The following is a 23,896-nucleotide window of genomic DNA, read 5'->3' as shown; positions in this document are numbered from 1 at the left end:
TAATTTACCCAAAGCATTTAAAAGTATTTTTTAATAAAGCAGGATTAATATAAATTGTATAAATTATCTTTTTTATACAACGGAGGAGTTAAGGCTTGTTAATTTATCCAAAACCATCCAGCCAGCAGTGCCAAAGGCAGGATTTAAACCTAGACAAGTTGATCCCAAAGGCCAAGTTGCCTTTCAAGTGCTGCCAAATGAGAGAGGACTTCAAAAGCCTCACCTTCTCAGGCTCTCATGTGAGCTTTAGTCACAGCTGGAGGCAAGTATCCTGTGCAAAGGGCTAAGGCTGAACTGGGAGACAGGTCATGGTGTGAGAGTAGGTGGAGGGTCAATTTACCATGCTTGCCCTCGCCCCTGCACCAATAATTAGCCGAGTGTCCTTAGATAAAATACTTAAATTCCCTGTGCTCTGGTTTCCTTGTCAGAAAAAAAGGAGGATAACGATAAGTATTTCACAGCATGGCTGTTGGGATTAAATGAATTAATATAAATACTGGCACACTGTGCTCGATTTAATATAAATACTGGCACACTGTGCTCGTAAGTGCTTGCTATTATTTCTGGAAAACCCAGAAGTTGTGACAAGACTATGCCAAAGATGCATACACTGTTAATTATGTTCATGCTCCCCTGCATCCAATAGGTGGGCCACAGCTACCACCCACATGCTCCAAACCTTCAGAGGACTCAGTCTAGCACAGAGGTTAAGAGCGAGAGCTATAAAGTCAGCCACTTTGTTTCAAAATCCCTCTTATGCTCTAACTTAAAAACTCTCTGACCTTGGGCTAATACTTCATCCTTTTAAACCTGTTTGCTCCTCTGCAAAATAAGTATTAATAATGATATTTTTGCTGAAAGAGTTGACGATTAAGTGAGCTCAGGAATGTGAAGCGGCCAGAAGTATTCACTCAGTAAATGTTCACAAGTATTATGCTGCAGGTCGTAAGTAGGGAAGAAATGTCTTAAAAAGAGGTGTCTGGGGCTTCCCTGGTGGCGCAGTGGTTGAGAGTCCGCCTGCCGATGCAGGGGACACGGGTTCGTGCCCCGGTCCAGGAAGATCCCACATGCTGCGGAGCGGCTGGGCCCGTGAGCCATGGCCGCTGAGCCTGCGCGTCCGGAGCCTGTGCTCCGCAACAGGAGAGGCCACAACAGTGAGAGACCCGCGTATCACAAAAAAAAAAAAAAAGAGGTGTCTGATTTACCCAGAACTGTTCTGTTGATGAACGCATCCCTTCCAGAGCGGCCCTACACGGAGACGTCAAAGTCACCTTAGTGTAGCACTGACGAGCATTAGGAGCACGCTGAGGTCACATCTAATCTGACTTCAGGCTCCCTTCAGTGCCAAATAAAAGCAGTGTGACTTGTCAGCAGCAAGCTGGGGACATGAATTCCTAAGTTCTTACCCTGGCCCAACTACAATTTAATATACCTCCTTGAATATATTATTTTGCCTTTTTCTGACTCAGTTTCTTCATCTGAAAAACCAGCATTAGGAACACGAATTTATCGGATTGACATATACACACTACTATATATAAAACAGATGACTAATAAGGACCTACTGTATAGCACAGGGAACTCTACTCAATACTCTGTAATGGCCTATATGGGAAAAGAATCTAAAAAAGAGTGGATATATGTATATGTATAACTGATTCACTTTGTGGTACACCTGAAACTAACACATTATAAATCAACTATACCCCAATACAATTTTAAAAAATAAATTTTTAAAAAGGAATATGAATTTAACAAAATAGTATTGAATTACAGTATTCACATCATTTTGAATCATTGTTAGAGTATACATAATAAACACAAAACGATATTCCATTTGAAATAAAGAGTTCCACAAAACATGTGCATTTTTGAAGTCTATTTACCTAAAGTCAAGTACATGAATGTCCTTGTAGCCCAGTAGCCCAGTAAATGCATTTTCCACCTGTTAAAAATAAAAATAAACTTTATAGCTATGTAGAAATGTAAAAAAAGTACATAGAAAAAATGCTTTTAAGAGTCGAATATAAAGTGCCCTGTTTACAGCCATTAGAAGCTTGTACACACATATGGATATATGTGGATCAGAAAGTTAAGAAAATTATAATTGTTACAATGTTAGAAAATAGTTTTTACATCACTGCCACATTTTCCTTTTTCATTTTGATTTTTAAGGTTTTGATGTGCTTTAATATTAATTTTTTTCAAATTATAAAAAACACACTTTTATTGGCAAAGCACTGTTTTTTCCCTTATGTGATGAAATGTGAAAAAAGGACTGGTTTCAAAGAAACTGTAAAAACATTTTTTAATGTAATTATATGGATTAGAAGTCTGGCCACACATGGACATATATACACTACCAAACGTAAAATCGATAGCTAGTGGGAAGCAGCCGCATAGCACAGGGAGATCAGCTTGGTGCTTTGTGACCACCTGGAGGGGTGGGACAGGGAGGGTGGGAGGGAGACGCAAGAGGGAAGAGATATGGGGATATATGTATATGTATAGCTGATTCACTTTGTTATAAAGCAGAAACTAACACACTATCGTAAAGCAATTATACTCCAATAAAGATGTTAAAAAAGAAAGAAATCTGGCCACAGCACACACGCTAACACACAGTCAGGTGCTCATTTCCTCTAAGTGTAAAATGTCTGGTGGCATCTGTTTCCTACTCCTACAACACAAGGGACTGTGAACACAGCTAACTTAAGAAAGAAATCTGCAGACCTGGGCTTAGGCCTTGTTGACTGCTTGTCACGAAGGAGGTTATAAAGCAGTAACTGGTCAAAAGATCAATTTATGAGCATCACAACTGCAGGAACCAGTTTTATCACTGAGTTTTTAAAATCAAGCCACATAAATCAATATAAGCTTAGTGACTAGAGTGGGGGGAAATGCTAGATTGGACCAAATACCTAAAAAAATCAGTTATGCATAAATACATATTTAACAAAATCAAACATTTTATCCACAACATTTCAGAAGGTGACAATCTCACCAGATGAGTCACTAGGGGGCCGACACTAGAACAAGAGAAGTTGTTAGTGACATCTCTGGGCATCTGCTTTTAAAACCAAGTCCACACATAATCAGGAGAATGGGATTTTCTTAAAATCTTGGTTCACCGAAGATATTCATGCCTTGCAGATAAAGAATCCAAACATGTGAAACTTTTTAGCTATAATAATTGCCTTGTTTCATTCTCTGAAAGAAAACTGAGAAGTACTATTAATTCTCGGAGGATGAGGCTGGGGATAGAATCTGCAGGACTAGGAATCCAAAGACTGAGGGTTAGTGCCAGCTGTTTTTACTGGCAGAGTGGCCAGGCACAAGTCTTCTTTCATATGATTAATGCTGCCCTGCCCACCAACCACATTAGTTTTTGTAAGGTTAAAATGAATGTAGCTGAAAGTACTCCATTAATTGCAAAATGCTGTACAAGTGCATGTTATTATTAATACTAAACCCAACTCATCTGGGGTTTTGCCATCTCTTGATTCAAATACATATATGTATTCTAATTAATCATACCCAGTTAGCTATGTACAGGTACCCAGCTGTAATAAAGTCATTCCACTTTATTAACATCAAGATTAGTAACAGGTACAATTTACAGAGTAACTGCTATGTACCTGGTGCTTTGATATAACATTACTTCTAATTCTTTCAACAATACCAAGAGATACATATCTTTCCCATTATATGGTTGAGAAAACTGAGACTCTGAGATGTCAACTAATTTGTCCAGATCATGCATTTGGTAAATGACTGAATCCAAATTTGTTCAATCCCCAATCTTTCTACTGAAATACATGACTCATCCTCTTTCCCCTGATAAATATGGTTTTAAAATTGGGACCAGGACTGGGAAAACTGTGAGGCTCACCACAACTTCTCACCTGAATTAAAATGAAGGGGACTCTGTATTGATATAAAGGAAGGAACACTTTCAAAGGAAGGAGGAGACCTGATTTTCCCTTCTACTCCTAGAAGCTGAAATGAAACGACCATGAACAAGTTACTTGCCCTCCTGGGTTTCATCTATAAAATGGAGATGATTACCCACACGGCTGCTGTTAGCAAACGGACATACAGCAGGCTGCAGAACACAAAGCACTATGCGAGGACACTGTATTGATTCCGTGTCTGTTGTCAGGTATCCACACTCCCAAGCCTATCACAATGACCTTTCCCTCTCTGATGTCATTCTTGGTGATGTCCCAAGTTTATCTTACTCTTCTCCTCATAAAAGATAAAAAAAAAAAAAAAAAAAAATGTAACGGCTCCCGAACCTCAATCCTCCCAAGCAGGCTTTCTTTTTCCCTGTGTCTTGCAATATTACCTAAGAAATAATATTGAAGGAACAATTCCTGTGACTGTGTCCTGAAGGGAGAGAGCTTGAGGGCCTCCTTCAGTTTGCAGTAAACATGGAGACAGGACCTTTCAGAGACATGACTCTGACCCTGCAGTCCCATACAAAGAAGTGGCTATTCGTAAACATTTTATTCCAGGTAAAAGGACGGGGATATAGAAAAAGGCCAGAGAAGGAACGGATCCTTCATCACCCTCAAATCACCTCAAGCCAATAGCTACCTATACCTCATAAAGTCCCTGCTGGAAATGTTTTTTCAGAGTGTTTATTAGACTTTCTCTAAATATGCAGTCATTCAGCACGATTGTTTACCCAAACACTGAGGCTTATTAAAGGTTCCTTAATCCAAGGGCAGAGAGAACCAAACAGCTGATCCAAGACACTATCTGATGCCAGGTGGCCACTGGCCTGGCTGACATTTCTTCCACACACCATACAGCCTCACAACTTGGCCACACAGCTAGGAAATTAATCGTCTGGCCTACATTCTCTGTGTCTGATGGCTGCAATAATGCTGCTTGGCTGAGAGATGCACATTTTTGTTTCTCGTCTAAACAGTGTAAAGAGAAGGAAATTAGTCCAAGGTAATGGAATTGAAAAACTTAGCCAAAGAGAATTCCATCAAGAGCGATGGAAAAGAAATAAACAGGAAGGAATGATGTGCCCTCTCACTGGACAGAGAGAGGAGATGGGCACTCAGTGCCTTACAGTCTATACAAGAGCAAAGGCACACAAGAAGGGGGCTGAGAATGGGTCATTTTTGACTGAAAGAATCTTGAGTTCAAGCCCCTATATAGAATTCTTCCAGAAAGTAAGGTTGTGGGATGGTCTAATGCACAATTCTTTAAAGAAACCCCTTTTTAAAAATACTTCCAACCAAGGAACAGAGATAACAGGAAAATTTACTTTTCACTGGATATCCTTTTGTCCTTTGAACTTGGTGCCTCATACTACCTATTACTAACTGTTAAAAATTTTTCAACTTAAAAAAAGAACAAATATAAAATTTTAAAAATTAAAGGTAATGTTCCCTCAAGAAAAACAATACACTAAATACAGTTTCTCAAAGATACTCATTTCTCCAAATATGGTCAAGTTAAAACCATGCCATAGAACACATTCTTCCTTGGCTGTGCAGCCAAAGTTGGAAATAGTATTTATTTGGTAGCAGATGGCAAACGCATACAAAATTTTGTTTCAATGAAATAGTTCATCTTTCGGTGAACTTTTCACAGAGCCTTCTAAAGAAATGGCTAAATCACCACTCCCTGAATCAAACAGATGGAAAGCTTAAATCCGAAATCTACCTTTAACCAGTGTTGTTAATATGGGAAATTTACAGCCCCAGCAAACTATCTTGTATACAAAAAGAAATAAAAGAATAAAAACATACAAGAAAATCACCCACCTCTGAAATAAACTCTTCTACAAGGCGCTGGTGGTGAAAGCTGTAGGGATCCTGTAGTTCTTCATTGTATTGTTCCCCCAAAAGGTGGATACTGAATTCTGCAACCTGCTCCACTGCTGGTTTTGTGGATTCTTCTATCACATTCTCAATTTCATTGCTAATCTGGATTTTTAGAGAAAGAACAATAAATGTTCACTCATTCAGTCAACAAATATTTATTGATCACCCACGATATGCCAGACACTGTGCCAAAGGCAACTTCTGATGACGATTATTTATATAATATTTGACTTTGAAACTAACTGGTGGACTTTAAGACATAGGCTAATATTAAAATTACTGTGTATTTGTACATTCCTTTGAATACACAATGACTGGTTCAGGGAAGGACAGAAAATTTTGTTAGTAAATAAATAAAAGGAAAAAATTTTTAAAGAAGAAAAAGAGTTGAAATTATCATCTAAAAATAGTCTAGAAGGGTGTTTCTCAAACTTTTTGGTGTTAGGACCCCTTTAAACTCTTAAAATTCATTAAGGAACCCAAAGAAGTTTGGTTTTTGTGGGTTATATCTATAGATACACACCAAACAAAAAATTAAAAGAGAAATTTTAAATATATATATTAATTCATTTCAAAATAAGAAACTCATTACGTGTACAAATGAATAACATATGTTTTGCAAAATAAAAAAATTAGTGAGAAGAGTAATGTTTATATTTTTACAAATTCTTTAAAGTCTGGCTTAATAGAAGATGGCTAGATTCTCATATCTGCTTCTGCATTCAATATTTTGTTTTAGTTGAAGTACATGAAGAAAATCCAGCCACACAGATATGTATTGGGTAAGGAAGGAATACATTAATAGCCTTTTCAGATAGTCATGGATAATCTTTTCTGATACTGTGCCAAACTCAATGAGTGGAAGTGTTTTAAAGGTTAGTTTCTACGTGGAATCTGAAACCACACCAACAAACTTTTTGTACTCTGTAACATCTAAATCCAGGTCTTCCACAAGCCAAAGCTGGAACAATTTGAGCCACAAAATAAATAGTGGATTATAATCCAAAGAATAAAAGAAATATCCATGAGTCTGTACTGATATAAATAAATAATTTAATAAATAAACAAGAGAGAAGTGGCAATAGTTCCTTACCGAAGAATCCCAATTAACAAATGTAGAAGGAATGAGGAAAACAGAATATCACTACTAGAACCCAATACTAATAACTGCTGCATGCAAGATACACTTGTGCTCATCTAATCCAAGTCCCTCCATTTTAATACACAAGCCAATGGCAGAGTCAGGAAGAGAATACCGGGCTTCTTCCACTGTATCATCTTTCTTCCCTGATGGATCAAATAACCACAGACCTTCAAAACTTCACAACTGGAAAGAACCTCGAAAATTCCACCATCCTTTCTGATGCCTGAATTCTCTCTACAGTATCTCCCCAAAATATCTATTCATCCTCAGTTTAAATGGCTCTGATGAGAAAGTCTTGGAAAGACTTTCAAAGGCAGGCCATTACATTTCCAAAAAAGCTCTCTCATGGTTGTAAAGTTCTTAATAAAACCCAAATATATTTCCCTGTAAATTCCCACTGATCTCAGTTCTGCAACCTGGAATGCGTATAAAAAGTGTAGTCCCCAGACAGCCCTTCAAATAAGTATAGGCAGCTGTCATCTTCCCTGATTTTTCACTAGTTCCTTTCCTCTAGAGACTTCTCAAGCTCTTAATGTCTTCCTTAGAGTGTGGTACACATAAGTGAGGTCTGATCAATTAAAATATGGTACAATTAAAATATGGTACAACTATCACCTTCCTTATAGTAGATTCTAATTTCTATCATGCAGCCTGAAAGTACACTTGTTTTTACTAGTTTTTTTCCCCTCAGTACTCAGCTTTTTTCCCCATCATACTGCTGAGTCATGTTGAAACTAACAAAAACCTTTAGTCTTAAGGAATTTTGTACCAGACTTTGTCTTCTTCCATATTAAATTTTCTCTCACTAAATTTGAACAGAAACTTTCACTTCTATTATTACTATACAAGAAATATCCTTAGTAACCTTACTGCTACAGAATGCCTAAAATGCTAAATAAATATTTTTAATGTTTTTAATGCATAGCTGGTTTGTAAGAAAATAAAGAAAGCCCCAAGGTATCCAAAAAGATAGGTTAGAAAAATCCAGAGAGGTGATTCAGTAATCTATGTGTACATAGTATATCTAGTGATCCCTTGGGACTTAGGCTTTAGTTTTAAATACCACAAAGGGATATAATATAAATATAAATAGTGTTGAAAAGTCAGATCAAAGACTCCTACATAAAGCAAGGATTTTTTTTTTTTTTTTTTTTTGCGGTACGCGGGCCTCTCACTGTTGTGGCCTCTCCCGTTGCGGAGCACAGGCTCCGGACGCGCTGGCTCAGCGGCCATGGCTCACGGGCCCAGCCGCTCCGCGGCATGTGGGGTCTTCCCGGACCGGGGCACGAACCCGCGTCCCCTGCATCGGCAGGCGGACGCTCAACCGCTGCGCCACCAGGGAAGCCCATAAAGCAAGGATTTTAAAAACTCAATAGACAGTTTGAAAAACAAATTAGACTAAGCTGAAAGAAGAATAAGTGAACTGAAAGACATTTCTGAATGCAACACAGAGAGACAAAGAAAGTTATGAAACAGTGGTTAACCGACAGAAGGTATAAAATGAGGAGGTCAGACATATATCTAATCATACGAAGTAACAGCTGAAAATTTCTTCTATATACATTTTTGTGAAACTGCAGTATCCTCAATACTGTATTATATACTATTATATCATAGTTATGGTTAGAGTAGTATATGATACAGTATTTGGGATACTATATAATACTAAATGATACAGTACTGGGGATACTATATACACAAGCATACCTCATTTTATTGAGCTTCCCTTTATTGTACTTTGCAGATACTGCATTTTTTAGAAATTGAAGGTTTGTGGCAATCCTGCTTATATTAAGTAATCTAGGATTTATGCATATCTAACAAAATTTCTAACAAAATGTTTCTATCTTCCTGGAAGTGTATACTTTTTAAAAAATTTTCAATGTGATAGAAAGCCAACTTAATGTTGTTTAGTGGACAGATTACTATTAATAATGATGCATTTAAAAAGCATGGTATTTCTTTAAACTACATAAAATCTATATACTTTCCCTCTGAAGAAGACTAAGTCCTGATTTATTAGGAGACAGAAGAACATAAGCAAAAACCCTCACAGTAAATTATGTACACAGCCCACAAAAGACAGTGGGCTTACCATGATGACAGCTCCCCAGGCCCCTAGTCATTTCATTTACAGTTTGAAGCCATTCCTTGCCAAAAGCAGATTTACTTGGCTCTCTAAGGAATCGCAGATTTTTTGTACTGGTTTTAGAATCTACATTTCCATAAAGGGAACCACCTGAAGTTTTGTGTAGTCTGGCAATGGACTATAAATCTCTCTTAATCCCTATTCTCCATGTTAGAAACTAAATAACAAAACAGAACATCACTCACACTCTCTTCTGGCCTCTCCAAGCTGCTCTCTGAGATACCTTCATAGAAGGTCACCCCTGGATATGGAACACTGAGACTGGCACCTAAGTAGAAAAACAAAGACATGTGCATGAATTCAGTCCATGACTAAATCAGAATTCCTATCAGGAAGCAAGAAACTGATTTCCAAGGCATTTCTAAAAGTCATTTACTTTTTCATCCTAGAAATTCTGTGCATTCTAACCTCAAGACACATTTATCCAGAGTCTCCTCAGCACAAGAAATAAATATGACTCATTCAACAAGCATTTATTGATACGTACTATATGTCAGGTTCTATGCAAGCCTCCAGGGATACAAAGTCCCTATCCTTAAGGAGCTATCTAATAAAACTAACACTCTCAGACAGGGGAAGTGGGTGAAGGTTGGAATTGGCCATAAGTTATAATCTTTTTTTAATTGGGGTATAGTTGCTTTACAATGTAGTGTTAGTTTCTGATGTACAGCAAAGTGAATCAGCTACATGTATACATATATCCCCTCTTTTTTGGATTTCCTTCCCATTTAGGTCACCACAGGGCATTGAGTTCCCTGTGCTATACAGCAGGTTCTCATTAGTTATCTATTTTATACATGGTAGTGTCAATCCCAATCTCCCAATTCAACCCACCCCCCTCCCATAAATTATAATTACTGAAGCTGGGCCTCATTGTGTTATTTTTGTATATGTTTGAAATTTCCAACATAGAACAGCTTTTTAAAAAAAAAAATTAAAAATAAAGAAAGCGGGCTCCGCTGGTGGCACAGTGGTTGAGAGTACGCCTGCCGATGCAGGGGACACAGGTTCGTGCCCCGGTCTGGGAAGATCCCACATGCCGCGGAGAGGCTGGGCCCGTGAGCCATGGCTGCTGAGCCTGCGCGTCTGGAGCCTGTGCTCCGCAACGGGAGAAGCCACAACAGTTAGAGGCCCGCGTACCGCAAAACAAAACAAAACAAAACAAAACAAAGAAAGCAACTACTAATTTATAGGAAATATAGAGGTCAAAGTAAATGTTAAAGTACACCACAGAATGCAATCAGAAAAAATTACTCTGGAAAACTCTACAAGACAAATGACAAATGGTGGAGCTAGAAAGGTCCTACCTTTTGACATAAGCAGTGATCACAGGGTGTTTGCCATAAAACAATTGTTTAGGTTGTACATTTGTTTTAAGCAGTTTTCCGATTTTGTATTATACTTAATAATTAAAGATTCTTAAGTACCCACATCATAATGTCATAAAATAAGTGACAAAAGAATTAATTTTTCTTGAGACTCTTTAACAACACATAGAGAGAAACACATGGTATTTTAAAAATGTGAGCTGAAAAATGTGCTTCCTTTCAATTAGATAATAAATTTTAGAAGAAAAGTGAATAAAGGCACAAAAGCCTACCTCCCAATGTTGAGGTATCACCAACAGGAACTGGAGATGACAATTCAGGGCTAGGAAAAAAATTGTTTGGAGTTATTAAATGATAGAAATGTGAGGGGTTATTTTGGGGTTTGTTTTCCAAAAAGGATTCACCAGATCTCCAAACAACGATTCCCAAACCAAAGTACTAAGTAGCAAATTTAAAAAAAAAAAAGTCTTTACAATTGATTTATTTTACATTTTTTGATGCTACTCAACTAGAATCACCCTACATAAAGTACTCCCTTACTTACTATTTCATAACACTGTTTTGTTTCTTCTCAGTTCTTATCACTATGGGAAATTATCCTGCTCATTTATTTATCTACTTTTTGATCTCTGTCCACGCCCTAATCCTCTAGAATGGCATTGTCTAATATGGTAGCCAGTGGACATATGTGGCAATTTAAGTTAATTTAAAATTAAAGTTTAAAATTCAGAACTTTATCCACACTAGCCACATTTCAAGTGTTCAGCAGTCACATGTGGCTAATGGCTACTTTATTGGACAGCCCAGAACATGTCCATCGTCACAGAAATTTCTATTGAATAAGACTGCCTCAAGAATCTAAACTCCATGAGATTAGGGACCTTACCTGCCATAGTCATGCTGTATCTCCACCCTAAAAAAGAACCTACCATTTAGTAGGCACTGAATAGATATTTTGGGAATAAATAAATCAATACTATTGGCCAACCAGTGTAGTGTAGAAGGCACTTGACATACAGTTGTGAACAAAACACCCATGGTCTAAGAAGGTTACCATCTAATAGAAAACAGATAACAAATACATGATTACAAACTCAACAAGTAGTACAGACACGAAAGCACTGGCTGCTAAGGCGAACATATAAGCCCAAATCTCATCTCATTTGAGAGATCACAGAGTCATAAAACTTTTTAATATAAAACAAGTCAAGCTTAGAGAAATGATTTGCTATAGGCCACGTTGCTCTCAGGTTTCAGGTCCCCGACTATCTTTTTACCATGTTGCCCTGCAACTGAAAGCAAAGATCTGAAGAGATCAGAGGATAATCTGAGAAAGCCCTTGCTCTAAAGAAATGAAGGTGGGTTTCTGCAAGTCCAAATTTGCATATACCCCCAAAATATACAATTTAAATTATAGTAATTGAAAACTCTCTTCAACTTTCCACAAGTCACCTTTCGAAGGTGAGTTAATCACAGTCAAAATGTCTCCCTCTCAGACTTGCTAATGTCTCAGTGAGTCCCATCTTCACTTCAGAACCACCCCCTTTAAATTGTCCTGCTGCTCTAAACTAGATCATGGTGGGGCAGGGGAAGGGTTGCTCACAGCCACCAGATAAACATGGCACACATCTTGAAGCAGCAATTTTTTACTCGAAAGTAAAAGCATAGGCAGGGAGCTAAGTAAAAACTGATATGGAATTTAAAACATCTTAATATTAAAACAAGTGTGGCTATAGAGTAGAATATAAAGTTTAAATGAATATTAAGATAAAATATGATAGTTTCAAAGACATTTCATGACTGGAATTGGAGTCGGGGAGTCAACTAGGGCCATGTTCCCTAAAGCCCCAGGCTTTGGTAGAAAATTTGAGAAATACAGGTTAAAAAAAATCTCACCATAAGGATTCTTCTGGTTTTAGAAATACTATCTAGAAAGAATAACATATTAAACGAGTACACCAAACCTACCACTATTGGTTATTTTTCATCCACTTGCAGGAAACTGCTTACTAAGTGAGCTGTCATCCAAAAGAACCCAAAGGAATAGGACATCTGGATAAGTCATTCTGATGAATGATGAGTAGAGGAAGACCTGCATGATGAGAAAGCACCAAGAGGCTTCTTGGGTTGCAGGAGACGGAGCTTAAAAAACTAGGATTCAGATGCATTTGGAAGAGACATTAACATCATCAGGCTTGAATAGGATTTATCAACTGTCCACAAGGCAGAATCCCTCCCAATACCTTCACTTTATAGATGAAAATCAAGGTGCAAATGGGTAAAGCAATTTTCTCAGGGTCACACAAAGACTTGATGACCCAAGGCCATACCTAAAATTCCCAACCATATCCAGTTCGCTTTTCAATGATAATAATAGCAAGAATGACTACAACTAAATTTATCGTGTCAGGCATTGTGTTAAGTGCTTTATCTTGGTTAACTCACTTAATCCTGGCATCAGTCTTAAAAGGAAGACACTATTATCCCCATTTATGCATATGAGGAAACTAATGATAGAAGAGATTAAGAATTTGCTCAAGGTCACACAGCTAGCCAATGAAGGAGCTGTGATGTAAAATAGGCCCATTTGATTCCAGAAACCTCACTCTTACCCACATTAATTCCACATCACATGGACTTTATGTGACCCATATTCCCTAGAAGAGCAACCAAGATGGTTTTACTTGGTCTTAATGATAGTGGTGTACATAAACTAAAAGACCTAAAAGTCAAAATGTGTAAGGACCAAGAAAGAGGAAGGGAAACCCAGTGAAAGCTGGAGAGCAATCAATATGAAGAGCAAAGAGGTCAAAGTAAAACAAAGTACAATACTACAGTAACTAGAAAAGGAAGTTGGGATGGCATGGCAGAGAAACCAGACCTCACCTGGGGTTGGTCAAATTGTCCCCCAAATTAAAATCAAATTTAAGCTAATTCTCTAAGTAAATACTCAGAATGGAAAAGTCTGCTCACTTCAGTAGAACTAGATTTCACTTAACTAAATTCAAAATAACATTATTTTAATGATGGTAAGTAGGCAACTCTCAGTAACTCAAATCGTTTGTCTAACACTTAATCCCTCATCCTCCCACACTTCCTTCAAAAGACAGTAAAAAGAATCCTTTCACATTTTCTCATTAGGTGTGCCTCCTGCAGGGATACCCTAAAATGTGACTCACAACAGAACTAGAACACAGAGTAGTACTGGGTGACAGAAATGCTTCATTCCTAGGCCAACCCACAAATTTGAAGTTGGTCAGCTAAGACCTTCAGCTTAATACCAGCAGCAAACAACCCCCTACTGTCTCATTTTCTCAGTTTATCCAGCTCATAATTTATTCCTCACAACGACTACCTAATCATGTCAGTGGAATTCAGATGGAATTGTGGCAAAAGGTATCATAGCCACATGGAATATATGTTTAAAAATACAGTAAAACAAGCCAACAATACTTTCATATCTAGATTACTACTCCCCTTTACAATTTACTATACTTTGCTTTGTTCTAGAATCTGTTAACTGTAATGAGCATGTGACAACAAAAGAACATAAGGCAAGGAATTAGGAATCCTGGGTTCTAGTCCCAGATGTATCACCAACTTTGTGTATAACTTGGGAAAATACCTCAGTTGCTCTGGGCCTCAAGAACTAATCTCTAAAATAGAAACACCTCCTGCCCTACCTACTTCACAAGGGTGCTGATGAAAACTAAATAAAATATTATATGCAGAGGCATTAGGAAAAGAAGCAAGGTGCCGTTGCTAGGGGGCGCACCACAGAGGCAAGGTGCCATTGTTGGGAAGCACACAAGGAGAGGGGCGGGACCGCCATAGAAGCTTCTTCCTCTGCAGCAGGGCACCGCCTACACGAGCTCCAGGTGCGAGCTGCTGCTGCCATCTTGGACTCGAGAGGCAGCTTGGACCCGCTGCCCCCGCCTTCCTCAGAGCATGTGTGTAGGGCCACGCACCTGCACACCCTCTATCAAGGGGATAAAGGACAGCGCATGCTGAGGAAAGAGACAGCAATCATTCAAACCAAAAACAGCCCTCACACCAAAAAACTATTAAACCCACATGAGCTATGCAGGGATGATCCCGCATATAAATAGCCCTCCAAGACTACAGTAGATAATTGTTTCTCCTAAACTCACAGAATGAGAGAAATATAAGTAAAATGAAGAAGCAGAGGAACCACTCCCAGTTAAAAGACCAAGAGAATTCCCCTAAAGGAACAAACAATGAAACAGACCTCTTCAGTCTAACAGACACTGAGTTCAAAAAGGAGGTAATGAAAATGCTGAAGGAATTAAGAAAGGTTATCGACAGAAATTCAGATTACTGTAAAAAGGAACTAGAAACTATAAGGAGGAACCAAGAAAAATTAGAAAATTCATTTGCTGAGACAAAAGCTGAGCTAAAGGCAATGAACAGCAGAAAGAGTAATGCAGAAGAAAGAATAAGTGATCTGGAAGATAGAATAATGGAAATTACCCAATCAAAACAGCAGACAGAAAAACAAATGAAAAAAATGAAAGCAATATAACAGACCTATGGGATAATACAAAGCATGCCAATCTATGAATAATAGGGATTCCAGAAGGAGAAGCAAGAGAAAAGGGGATGGAAAATGTATTTGAATAAATTACGACTGGAGCTAAGGGGAGATGTTTTCAAGATGTCTGGCTGGAGACAAGTGCTGGAGGAGGGCTTTTTTTAAGACAGGTAACCTGGGAATACTTGAGCATGTTTAAATGCTAATGAGCAGTTAGTAACAGGAGAAGTTGAACACTCAGGAGAGAGAGAAAAAAACAATGACGGGTTGGTGTCTAAAGGGTAAGATGGGATGTGAGGTCCTGAGTAAGGTGGAAAATGCTTTTTTTTAATAGACTTGCCAGATGATAGTAGGGGGAAGGTTAAATTGGTACACAGCAGACTATTTGGTACAAGCCATATGTTAGCAGATAGGTTAGAGTTCATGTAGAAGAAGCAATTTAAATTACAGACAAGTATTGTGGTAAGCAGAATAATGGTCTCCCAAAGATGTCCACATCCTAATCCGCAGAACCTGTGACTACGTTAGGTTACATGCAAAGGGGAATTAAGGTAGCAGATGGAATTAAGGTTGCTAATCAGCTGGCATTAAGGAAGAGGGTGTATCCTGGTTTATCCAGGTAGGCCCAATGTAAATGTGGAAGGAGGCAGAAGAGTGTCAGAGTGATAGAATGTGAGAAAGTCTCGACCAGCCACTGCTAACTTTGAAGATGGAAGGGGGTCATAAGTCAACAAGTGTGGGCAGCCTCTAGAAGCTAAAAAACGCAAGAAAACAGATTCTCCCCTAGAGCCTCCAGAAAGGTAACGCAGGCATGCCAACACCTTGAGACTCATGTCAAACTTTTGAACTACAGAACTGTAAGATAAATTTGTGGGGGTTTTTTGTTTTGTTTTGTTTTGTTTTCTGCGGTACGCGGGCCTCTCACTGCTGTGGCCTCTCCTGTTGTGGAGCACAGGCTCCGGACGCGCAGGCTCAGCGGCCATGGCTCACAGGTCCAGCCACTCCACGGCATGTGGGATCTTCCCGGACCGGGGCACGAACCCGTGTCCCCTGCATCGGCAGGCGGACTCTCAACCACTGCACCACCAGGGAAGCCCAAATTTGTGTTTTTTTAAGCTACCAAAGCTTGTGGTAATTTGTTGCAGCAGAAATAGAAAACTAGTACCAGAATCTCAACACAGAAAATGAGAGTAATCTCAAGAAAATCATAAAAATAAATTTAAATATAGAAAAGTGATGGGCAAATTAAGGGTTTTAAGGGATGACTATAATATTCAGCTTAAAGAAAGAGGGGTACTCTTAGAGGAAAACATAGGCAGAACACTCTATGACATAAATCACAGCAAGATCCTTTCTGACCCACCTCCTAGAGTAATGGAAATAAAAACAAAAATAAACAAATGGGACCTAATGAAACTTCAAAGCTTTTGCACAGCAAAGGAAACCATAAACAAGACCAAAAGACAACCCTCAGAATGGGAGAAAATATTTGCAAATGAAGCAACCGACAAAGGATTAATCTCCAAAATTTACAAGCAGCTCATGCAGCTCAATAACAAGAAAACAAACAACCCAATCCAAAAATGGGCAGAAGACCTAAATAGACATTTCTCCAAAGAAGATATACAGACTGCCAACAAACACATGAAAGAATGCTCAACATCATTAATCATTAGAGAAATGCAAATCAAAACTACAATGAGATATCATCTCACACCAGTCAGAATGGCCATCATCAAAAAATCTAGAAACAATAAATGCTGGAGAGGGTGTGGAGAAAAGGGAACACTCTTGCACTGCTGGTGGGAATGTGAATTGGTTCAGCCACTATGGAGAACAGTATGGAGGTTCCTTAAAAAACTACAAATAGAACTACCATATGACCCAGCAATCCCACTACTGGGCATATACCCTGAGAAAACCAAAATTCAAAAAGAGTCATGTACCAAAATGTTCATTGCAGCTCTATTTACAATAGCCAGGAGATGGAGGCAACCTAAGTGTTCATCGGATGAATGGATAAAGAAGATGTGGCACATATATACAATGGAATATTACTCAGCCATAAAAAGAAACGAAATTGAGCTATTTATAATGAGGTGGATAGACCTAGAGTCTGTCATACAGAGTGAAGTAAGTCAGAAAGAAAAAGACAAATACCGTATGCTAACACATATATATGGAATTTAAGGAAAAAAATGTCATGAAGAACCTAGGGGTAAAGCAGGAATAAAGACGCAGACCTCCTAGAGAACGGACTTGAGGTTATGGGGAGGGGGAAGGGTGAGCTGTGACAGGGCGAGAGAGAGTCATGGGCATATACACACTAACAAACGTAGTAAGGTAGATAGCTAGTGGGAAGCAGCCGCATGGCACAGGGATATTGGCTCGGTGCTTTGTGACAGCCTGGAGGGGTGGGATAGGGAGGGTGGGAGGGAGGGAGACGCAACAGGGAAGACATATGGGAACATATGTTTATGTATGACTGATTCACTTTGTTATAAAGCAGAAACTAACACACCATTGTAAAGCAATTATACCCCAATAAAGATGTTAAAAAAAAAAAAAAAGAAAAAAGAAAGAGGGGTTTAGTGAATTCCTATACCACTCCCATGGTTTCACTCCCAGGGTTACCTAACTCCAGGTCACCTCATTTCAGCAAGTACCATTTCAGCAAGTACCACAACTTTTCATCCCACCCCGACCTGGTCTGCTCTAGTTTCATGGGAAGGATACCAACTTTTAAATTCTCAAAATTCAGTTATATTTTTGTTCATCTGTATTGCTATTTTTACTCATGTCCTATTTTCTAAGGATGGTGCATAGTATTTTGAGTCTCCTTGTTTATCTAGGACATACAGTGCCTTAACAATAAAAATATGTGACACAGTCAGTTCTCTATGATGTTTATTTATGAATGTTTCAACATGGTTAACACATCAGGAAAACTAACCATAATAAGAATTTCTCTTCTACACATACACAATTTCATTACAAGAAATAGTAGGTGAATGCAGAAAACTGCACCCAGTTGAAGTGAGCTATGTAGGAATACACAAACTACCCCTCAAACATCTTCCAGCTACCTCTGTTCACCTCATGTGTTATGTGTTATGACACCAATCCACATATGGTGTTACAACTTTCCATTCTATTTCAGATAACCTTCCTTCCAACATTTTATAATACCTCACAAGCTACAATCTTTCCAATGTCCATTTTCACAGGTAAACTCCAAGGCTTCTTCCAGGTTAAGAGCCATATTTATTATGGTTTTTATATACTTCTTAACCATATAAGATATGTAAGATGTGCTATCATTTTTATTACATACAACCATGAAGATTACTGGCACTGGTAGGACCCACAAGATTATTTAGTCTACTGCATTTCGTGTTGCAATGGCAATCACAAGTAACCTCCGAGCTCTGGCTCTCAGAGGTGAAGAACACACATTTAAAGCACCACATTGCCCCACATCTAAGCAGAAGCTCAATCCCAGGCCCCAGCATAGACTCAGTGGTACTGTTAGCTGTACGAAGTGAGACCACAAGGAGTCCCACTTTCCTCCTGTTTACTCATGTTTGATTTGAAACTTACATATACCCCACTACAACCCACAGGTGTACTCCAGCTATGCTTTTGCCTGGACTCTGCTGCCCAGGCTAGACCTCTGGACACTGACTCACCTAGTTGGTTTTTCAATCTGTCCTTCCATCTAATTTGAGGCAAAATTCTGGACTCTGACCTTAATTGCATGCCCTAGTGATGTTTTTCAAAAATAATCACTTACATGTCGGCATAATCTAGATATTTTGAGTATGGATAGAATTGGAAATCTTTAGTCCCTGTAGGCTCAAAATCTCTCACCTTCCATGATCTGCTTTGTCCTGCTACTGTTCAGGAGCCAGAAATGACCTTAATCCTAAGCCTAAAGGCCCACAGAGCCAAGACTCATACCACTGGAGGATTCATCAAGGCTGTGCTATTCCTATGCTTCAACATCATAATCGTCATTACACAATAAAGTGACCCACACCACAAGCCATCATTTAGTAAACCATCCTCCACTAAGGTGTACCATTTTAGATCAATATTATCATTAGCCTGTAAGCCTCAACAAGAGTAGATCATTTGGTATTCCATTTCCAAAAATCTATTTTCTCACCCAAGAGAGAGGACCAAGTCTGCCTCCTGGGAAGGTCAGACAGTAAACTAGCACAGTGGCTGCAGAGGTGGTCTGGGAAGGTAAGTGGCCTCAAGATGAGGAAAAGCATTTGAGACTAACCCACAGGCCTGGTCATTGCAGGAACTGGCAAGAAAACAGGAAGGAATCATCAAATGTGGGATGAGTCTTGGAATAGGTATGATACATGTCTGTTGCCAAGCATGAACTTAGGGAAAAAAGACACTCACCTGCTTACAGTTTCCTTTGTGTATGTCAGTTTCTAAGGAAAACAAAGATATAAAAATGACCATGTGAATTAATGACAGTTAATAAGCAGTAAACAAAATGTATTGCATCTAGAACACTAATGCCCTAACACAGAATCTATGTTATTATTCTCTATGGCTAGAGAAATAGTTAAAGCAAGGTACTAATGATGCCAAGTTTGTTTTGTGACTCCAAGAATGTCCTGACACTCAAGTCTCTGTGTATGTGCACAAAAGTCCCTGTGCTCTCTTAATGCGCACAGATTAACAGACTTCACCTGCTAATCATTCCAAAAAGATCTACAGGTAAGAGATTGGTAGAGTTTTACATTAACCTTCCATGGACTTAGAACCAAACTGTTTTGTGATCTAATACATTTATAGAAACTCTCATCACAGACCAATATAATCATGTGGATAAAATAACTATGAAATCTGATTCTCCAGAATTCAGATAAAAAGATAAATTGTCTGATAAATAGTTGGATTATTCCTCTGGGGCATTCCAAAGCAAACTGTTTCCAAGTTTCCTCTAAATTAGTAGTTTTATTTTGAGACCAATATGATAATAAGAACACTAATTTAGAATCAGAAGAATTCCATTTTCTCTTTCTTAGCTATGGAGGTAAATCCCACAATCTCTCTGGTGCTGGGCCTCAATTTCCTTATCTGTAAAATGGAGAGGCTATTACTCTAAATAATTCCCAAAATATTTATAAATAACTCACGGCTCTTACTATACAGACTCTCCTAGAATAATCTCAGCCACTCTTTTTTGTTTCTTTTTTAATTTCAACCATCCAGCAGCTTCAACTGTGATTTTATTTCCTTTAATTAATCTCTCTCAAGATACATATACACATATAGCAAAATCATCATTTTATCAGGTTATACTATTAGCTTTAAAATTTTATAGGCCAGCATGGTGGTTATTTGTACAAATGCTGGCGTTCTGAGTTCTGATAAAGGGTGTCAACCACATAAATTCACCACCTATGTGTAAACAGTTGTTGTTATATTTAAAATCAAGCTAAAAAACCCCCAGAATGTATATATATGTAAAACTGAATCATTTTGCTGTACAGCAGAAATCAACACAACTGTAAATCAACTATATTTCAATTTAAGAAAAAAAAAAGGTAAAATCAAGCTTCCTTCAGATTGGACAGCCAGTGATTGCTTAAGTAACGTTCTCAGCCACTCTTATGATTTCAATTACTACCTCAAGGCTGGTGATCCCTAGAGCTGTATTTATAACCCAGACCACTCTTCTTGGCTTCATACCTAAATATCAAGCAATTCACATTTCACAAATGGCTCAAAACAACACATTAAAAAGCAAACTCACTCTCCCTGTCAGCATCTACAAGCGGCTTCTCTGCCTGACTTCTCAGTGGTAGTCATCCAAGCTAGAAGCTGGGAGGCTTCCTGGGCCATTCTTTCATCCTATCCCACTCCCATCCAATCCATCACAGAGTCCTACTAATCTTTTTCCTACTTATATCCCCTATGCTCCCTTTCTCTATCTCATGGTCTAGTTAGGACTCTCATCCCTTCGGCCCTGGAGTCGTGACTGATCTCTGCTCATCTTGTCCCCTCTAATCTATCGCATGGCGTATAGAAACCATAATAACCATTTTACAATTCAAAACTGTCCAATCAGCCCCCATGACTTACCTACTTACAACCCTTCAATGGTTTCCTATCAACTATAAACTTGTTAAGTTATCCACCCCTCCAGTCTGGTCCCCTGTCAATTCTATTCTTCTGATACATCGGCCCACATATACATATAAAACTAATAATAATAAAATGTAAGAAGTACAACATTAAAGAATGAATAAAGAATTATGGAGTTCAAAGGATTATGGGAGCTAAATCTGCTAGGCTGGGGGTTGATTCCTCACAAAGGAGGTTACATCTGAGCTGAGGACATGTAGGACTTGAACAAAAGGAAGAAGGCTATAAAGGGCCTATCACACAGCATGAGCAATCTACCACGTATATCTAAACAGTTTCATTCTCTTGTCATGAATACATGCATGCAACATGAAAGGGGAAGGTGGGCAGATAATTTGTCTATATGCATGCTTATTTATCCTTTGCTAAGAGTAAACTAAATCTAAAACAAGGAAAACAAGTAAGCAAATTCATTAATTAGAATCACATTTATACTTTACTAAACATTTATCCAATGACCTATATCCTCTATCTTAATTAGAGTCGTTTGCACCACTCTGAATTGATAAGATGAAAAACCCTGGCAAGAATGTTTGACTCTCACAGATTTATATTCTTAGCCTAAATCTTTGCTGAGTATTATTTCCAAATATTTACATTTATAAACAAGCATGAGGCTCTTGCTGGTTAACAATGCTTATTATAATGGCCAGAGCTAGGGATACAAAGACTAAGCCACCCTGTGGTAGGTCACTTGAACAACCTAATTCAACAAAAAAGAGTAATGCAGGGATTTGGCATTTGCTCTTTCTTCCTTTAGGCCTGAGCTATGTATACGCACTCCTACAACAGTCCAGTAATTTCTTCCCTTGTTACTACATTTACCTTCATAATTAAGCTTCTATGTTCCACAGACTGACTAAAATGTGTGCCCATTTCAAATATAGTTGTGATTCCATCCTCACACAAATTCATCCAGTAATGATATTCTTCACGCCCAGGAAGTCGATCCCAAAAAGTCCTGAAGGCTTCCCAGACAGCTTCCTGGCATACTGAAAAACAAACAGAGAGGTATTTTTAGAGAAAGCACTTTGGGGTTCTCACAATAAGAGGGAAAAGTGTGTGTGTGTGTGTGTGTGTGTGTGTGTGTGTGTGTGTAAGGGTGGCAGTATACGTAACTCTGGATTTTCTGCTCAATTTTTCTGTAGACCTAAAACTTCTCCAAAAAATAAAATCTATTAATTTTTTTAAAGATATGAGAACTAAAAATAAAAGAAAATGATATTCAGAAGAAACATACTGCTGTATTAAAATGAAAGCTAATTTAATGTATCTGCTAAGTTATTTCAAAGCATCAACTCTGAAAGGACCCTAAACAGGCTGTCTGCACATTTTATACAGCACTAAGTGTATTGCTATCCTGTAACCATTTCAGTGTCCTGATGCAGGGCACTGCGCACAACAGATGGGATGAGAGAGAAGAGGAGGAGGGTGGTAAGGGAGAAAGATGGATTTAAGTGGACAGAGATCAAGGAAATCATTTTTCATCTCAAGAGGACTGAATGCTAATCTACCAGCATATCGAGATAGAGGCCCTGAACTCACTGAGTCAGAAGGATCTCAATTCTAGCCCTAGGCTCACTGTGTACTAGCTTGATAACCGAGAGTAACTGACCTAGCCAGTCAACATTTCAATGTACTCATCTCTCTTTTTTAATGAGATGAATAATAACTGCTTTACTTAATTTATCTGTGAGAGTATTTTATAAACATGAATATTAAATGTTATTATCATATTGGATTCTGGTTGTCCAACAGTTATTTGATGGAAGAAGAGTCTCAGACTAAAAAAACCTCTTAGGCTTTAACAGAGATTAAAATATATGAATATTGAAAGTTTCTCTATCAACTGATTTTTCAGGGTTAAATTGAATGAATCTTTGGTTGCAAACTTAGTTTCTTTTTCAGTGAACTAACTACATCCTAAATCCTGTTCTTTAGAACTTCTGACCCTACAGCATACAGAAGACTCCAACAGAGACAGACTGAGGCAGAGGTGACCACTTGTAGATTCAAGTTCTTCCTTTCTTCCTCTTTAAATTTCCAAATGACAGCTTAGTACACACCAGAAGACAATGCAAAGATGAAAGGCTGGGTTGGTAAAAACAAACAAAAAGTGAATATCTATAAGATCTGGTTATGAAATGAGGTGATTCAAAGAAAGTATTAAAAGTACTGTGAGACCAAATAACTATATATCTATGAGAAAAAATAAATCTCAATAACGTCTTCACAATATACATAATAAAATAATTTGAAATATGAAAGCTAATACTTTGAAGGTCCTAAAAGAAAACACAGAAGAATATATACATGACCTGAAGATAAGCAAAGATTTCATAGACAGGACTCAGAAAGCAACAACTATAAAAGAAAAAACAAAAAACTGATATTAGAATTCATCAAAACTAAAAACTTCTGCTCAACAAAGATGCTATTAATAAGAATGAATAGGTAAGCCATACCTCTGACAGAAAATATTCAAAATACATATATCTGATAAAGAACTGGTATTTAGGATATTTAAAGGATTTCTACAACTCCCTAACAAAAAGGCAAACAATCCAATTTTTAAAATATGTAAGAGACTGAAGCAGACACTTTACAAAGGACGAGATACAAAGAGTCAACGAGTATGTGAAAAAGTGCTCTGTCATTCATTCTTCAGAGAAATGGAAATTGAACCACCCACACATGAACCAG

The 23,896-nt window shown here is 38.1% G+C and overlaps 1 protein-coding gene across 1 annotated transcript in view; it reads right to left on the bottom strand.

Annotated features, from left to right (window-relative positions):
* IMPG2 (interphotoreceptor matrix proteoglycan 2) overlaps window positions 1-23,896 on the bottom strand; it is a 69,740-nt gene that overhangs the window by 31,659 nt on the left and 14,185 nt on the right. The window contains exons 3-8 of the mRNA XM_033433274.2: window positions 22,019-22,185; window positions 19,436-19,467; window positions 10,740-10,789; window positions 9,325-9,407; window positions 5,787-5,948; window positions 1,887-1,945 (exon numbers count right to left, since the gene is read on the bottom strand). Of these exons, the coding sequence (XP_033289165.1) occupies window positions 1,887-1,945; window positions 5,787-5,948; window positions 9,325-9,407; window positions 10,740-10,789; window positions 19,436-19,467; window positions 22,019-22,185 (553 nt within the window). The remainder of the gene's footprint in view (window positions 1-1,886; window positions 1,946-5,786; window positions 5,949-9,324; window positions 9,408-10,739; window positions 10,790-19,435; window positions 19,468-22,018; window positions 22,186-23,896) is intronic.

The sequence above is a fragment of the Orcinus orca genome, chromosome 5 (genome assembly GCF_937001465.1).
Source record: "Orcinus orca chromosome 5, mOrcOrc1.1, whole genome shotgun sequence".
Classification (NCBI taxonomy): domain Eukaryota; kingdom Metazoa; phylum Chordata; class Mammalia; order Artiodactyla; family Delphinidae; genus Orcinus; species Orcinus orca.
The sequence above is the reverse complement of the archived record's forward strand: the minus strand, read 5'-3'. Positions and strand labels throughout refer to the sequence as shown.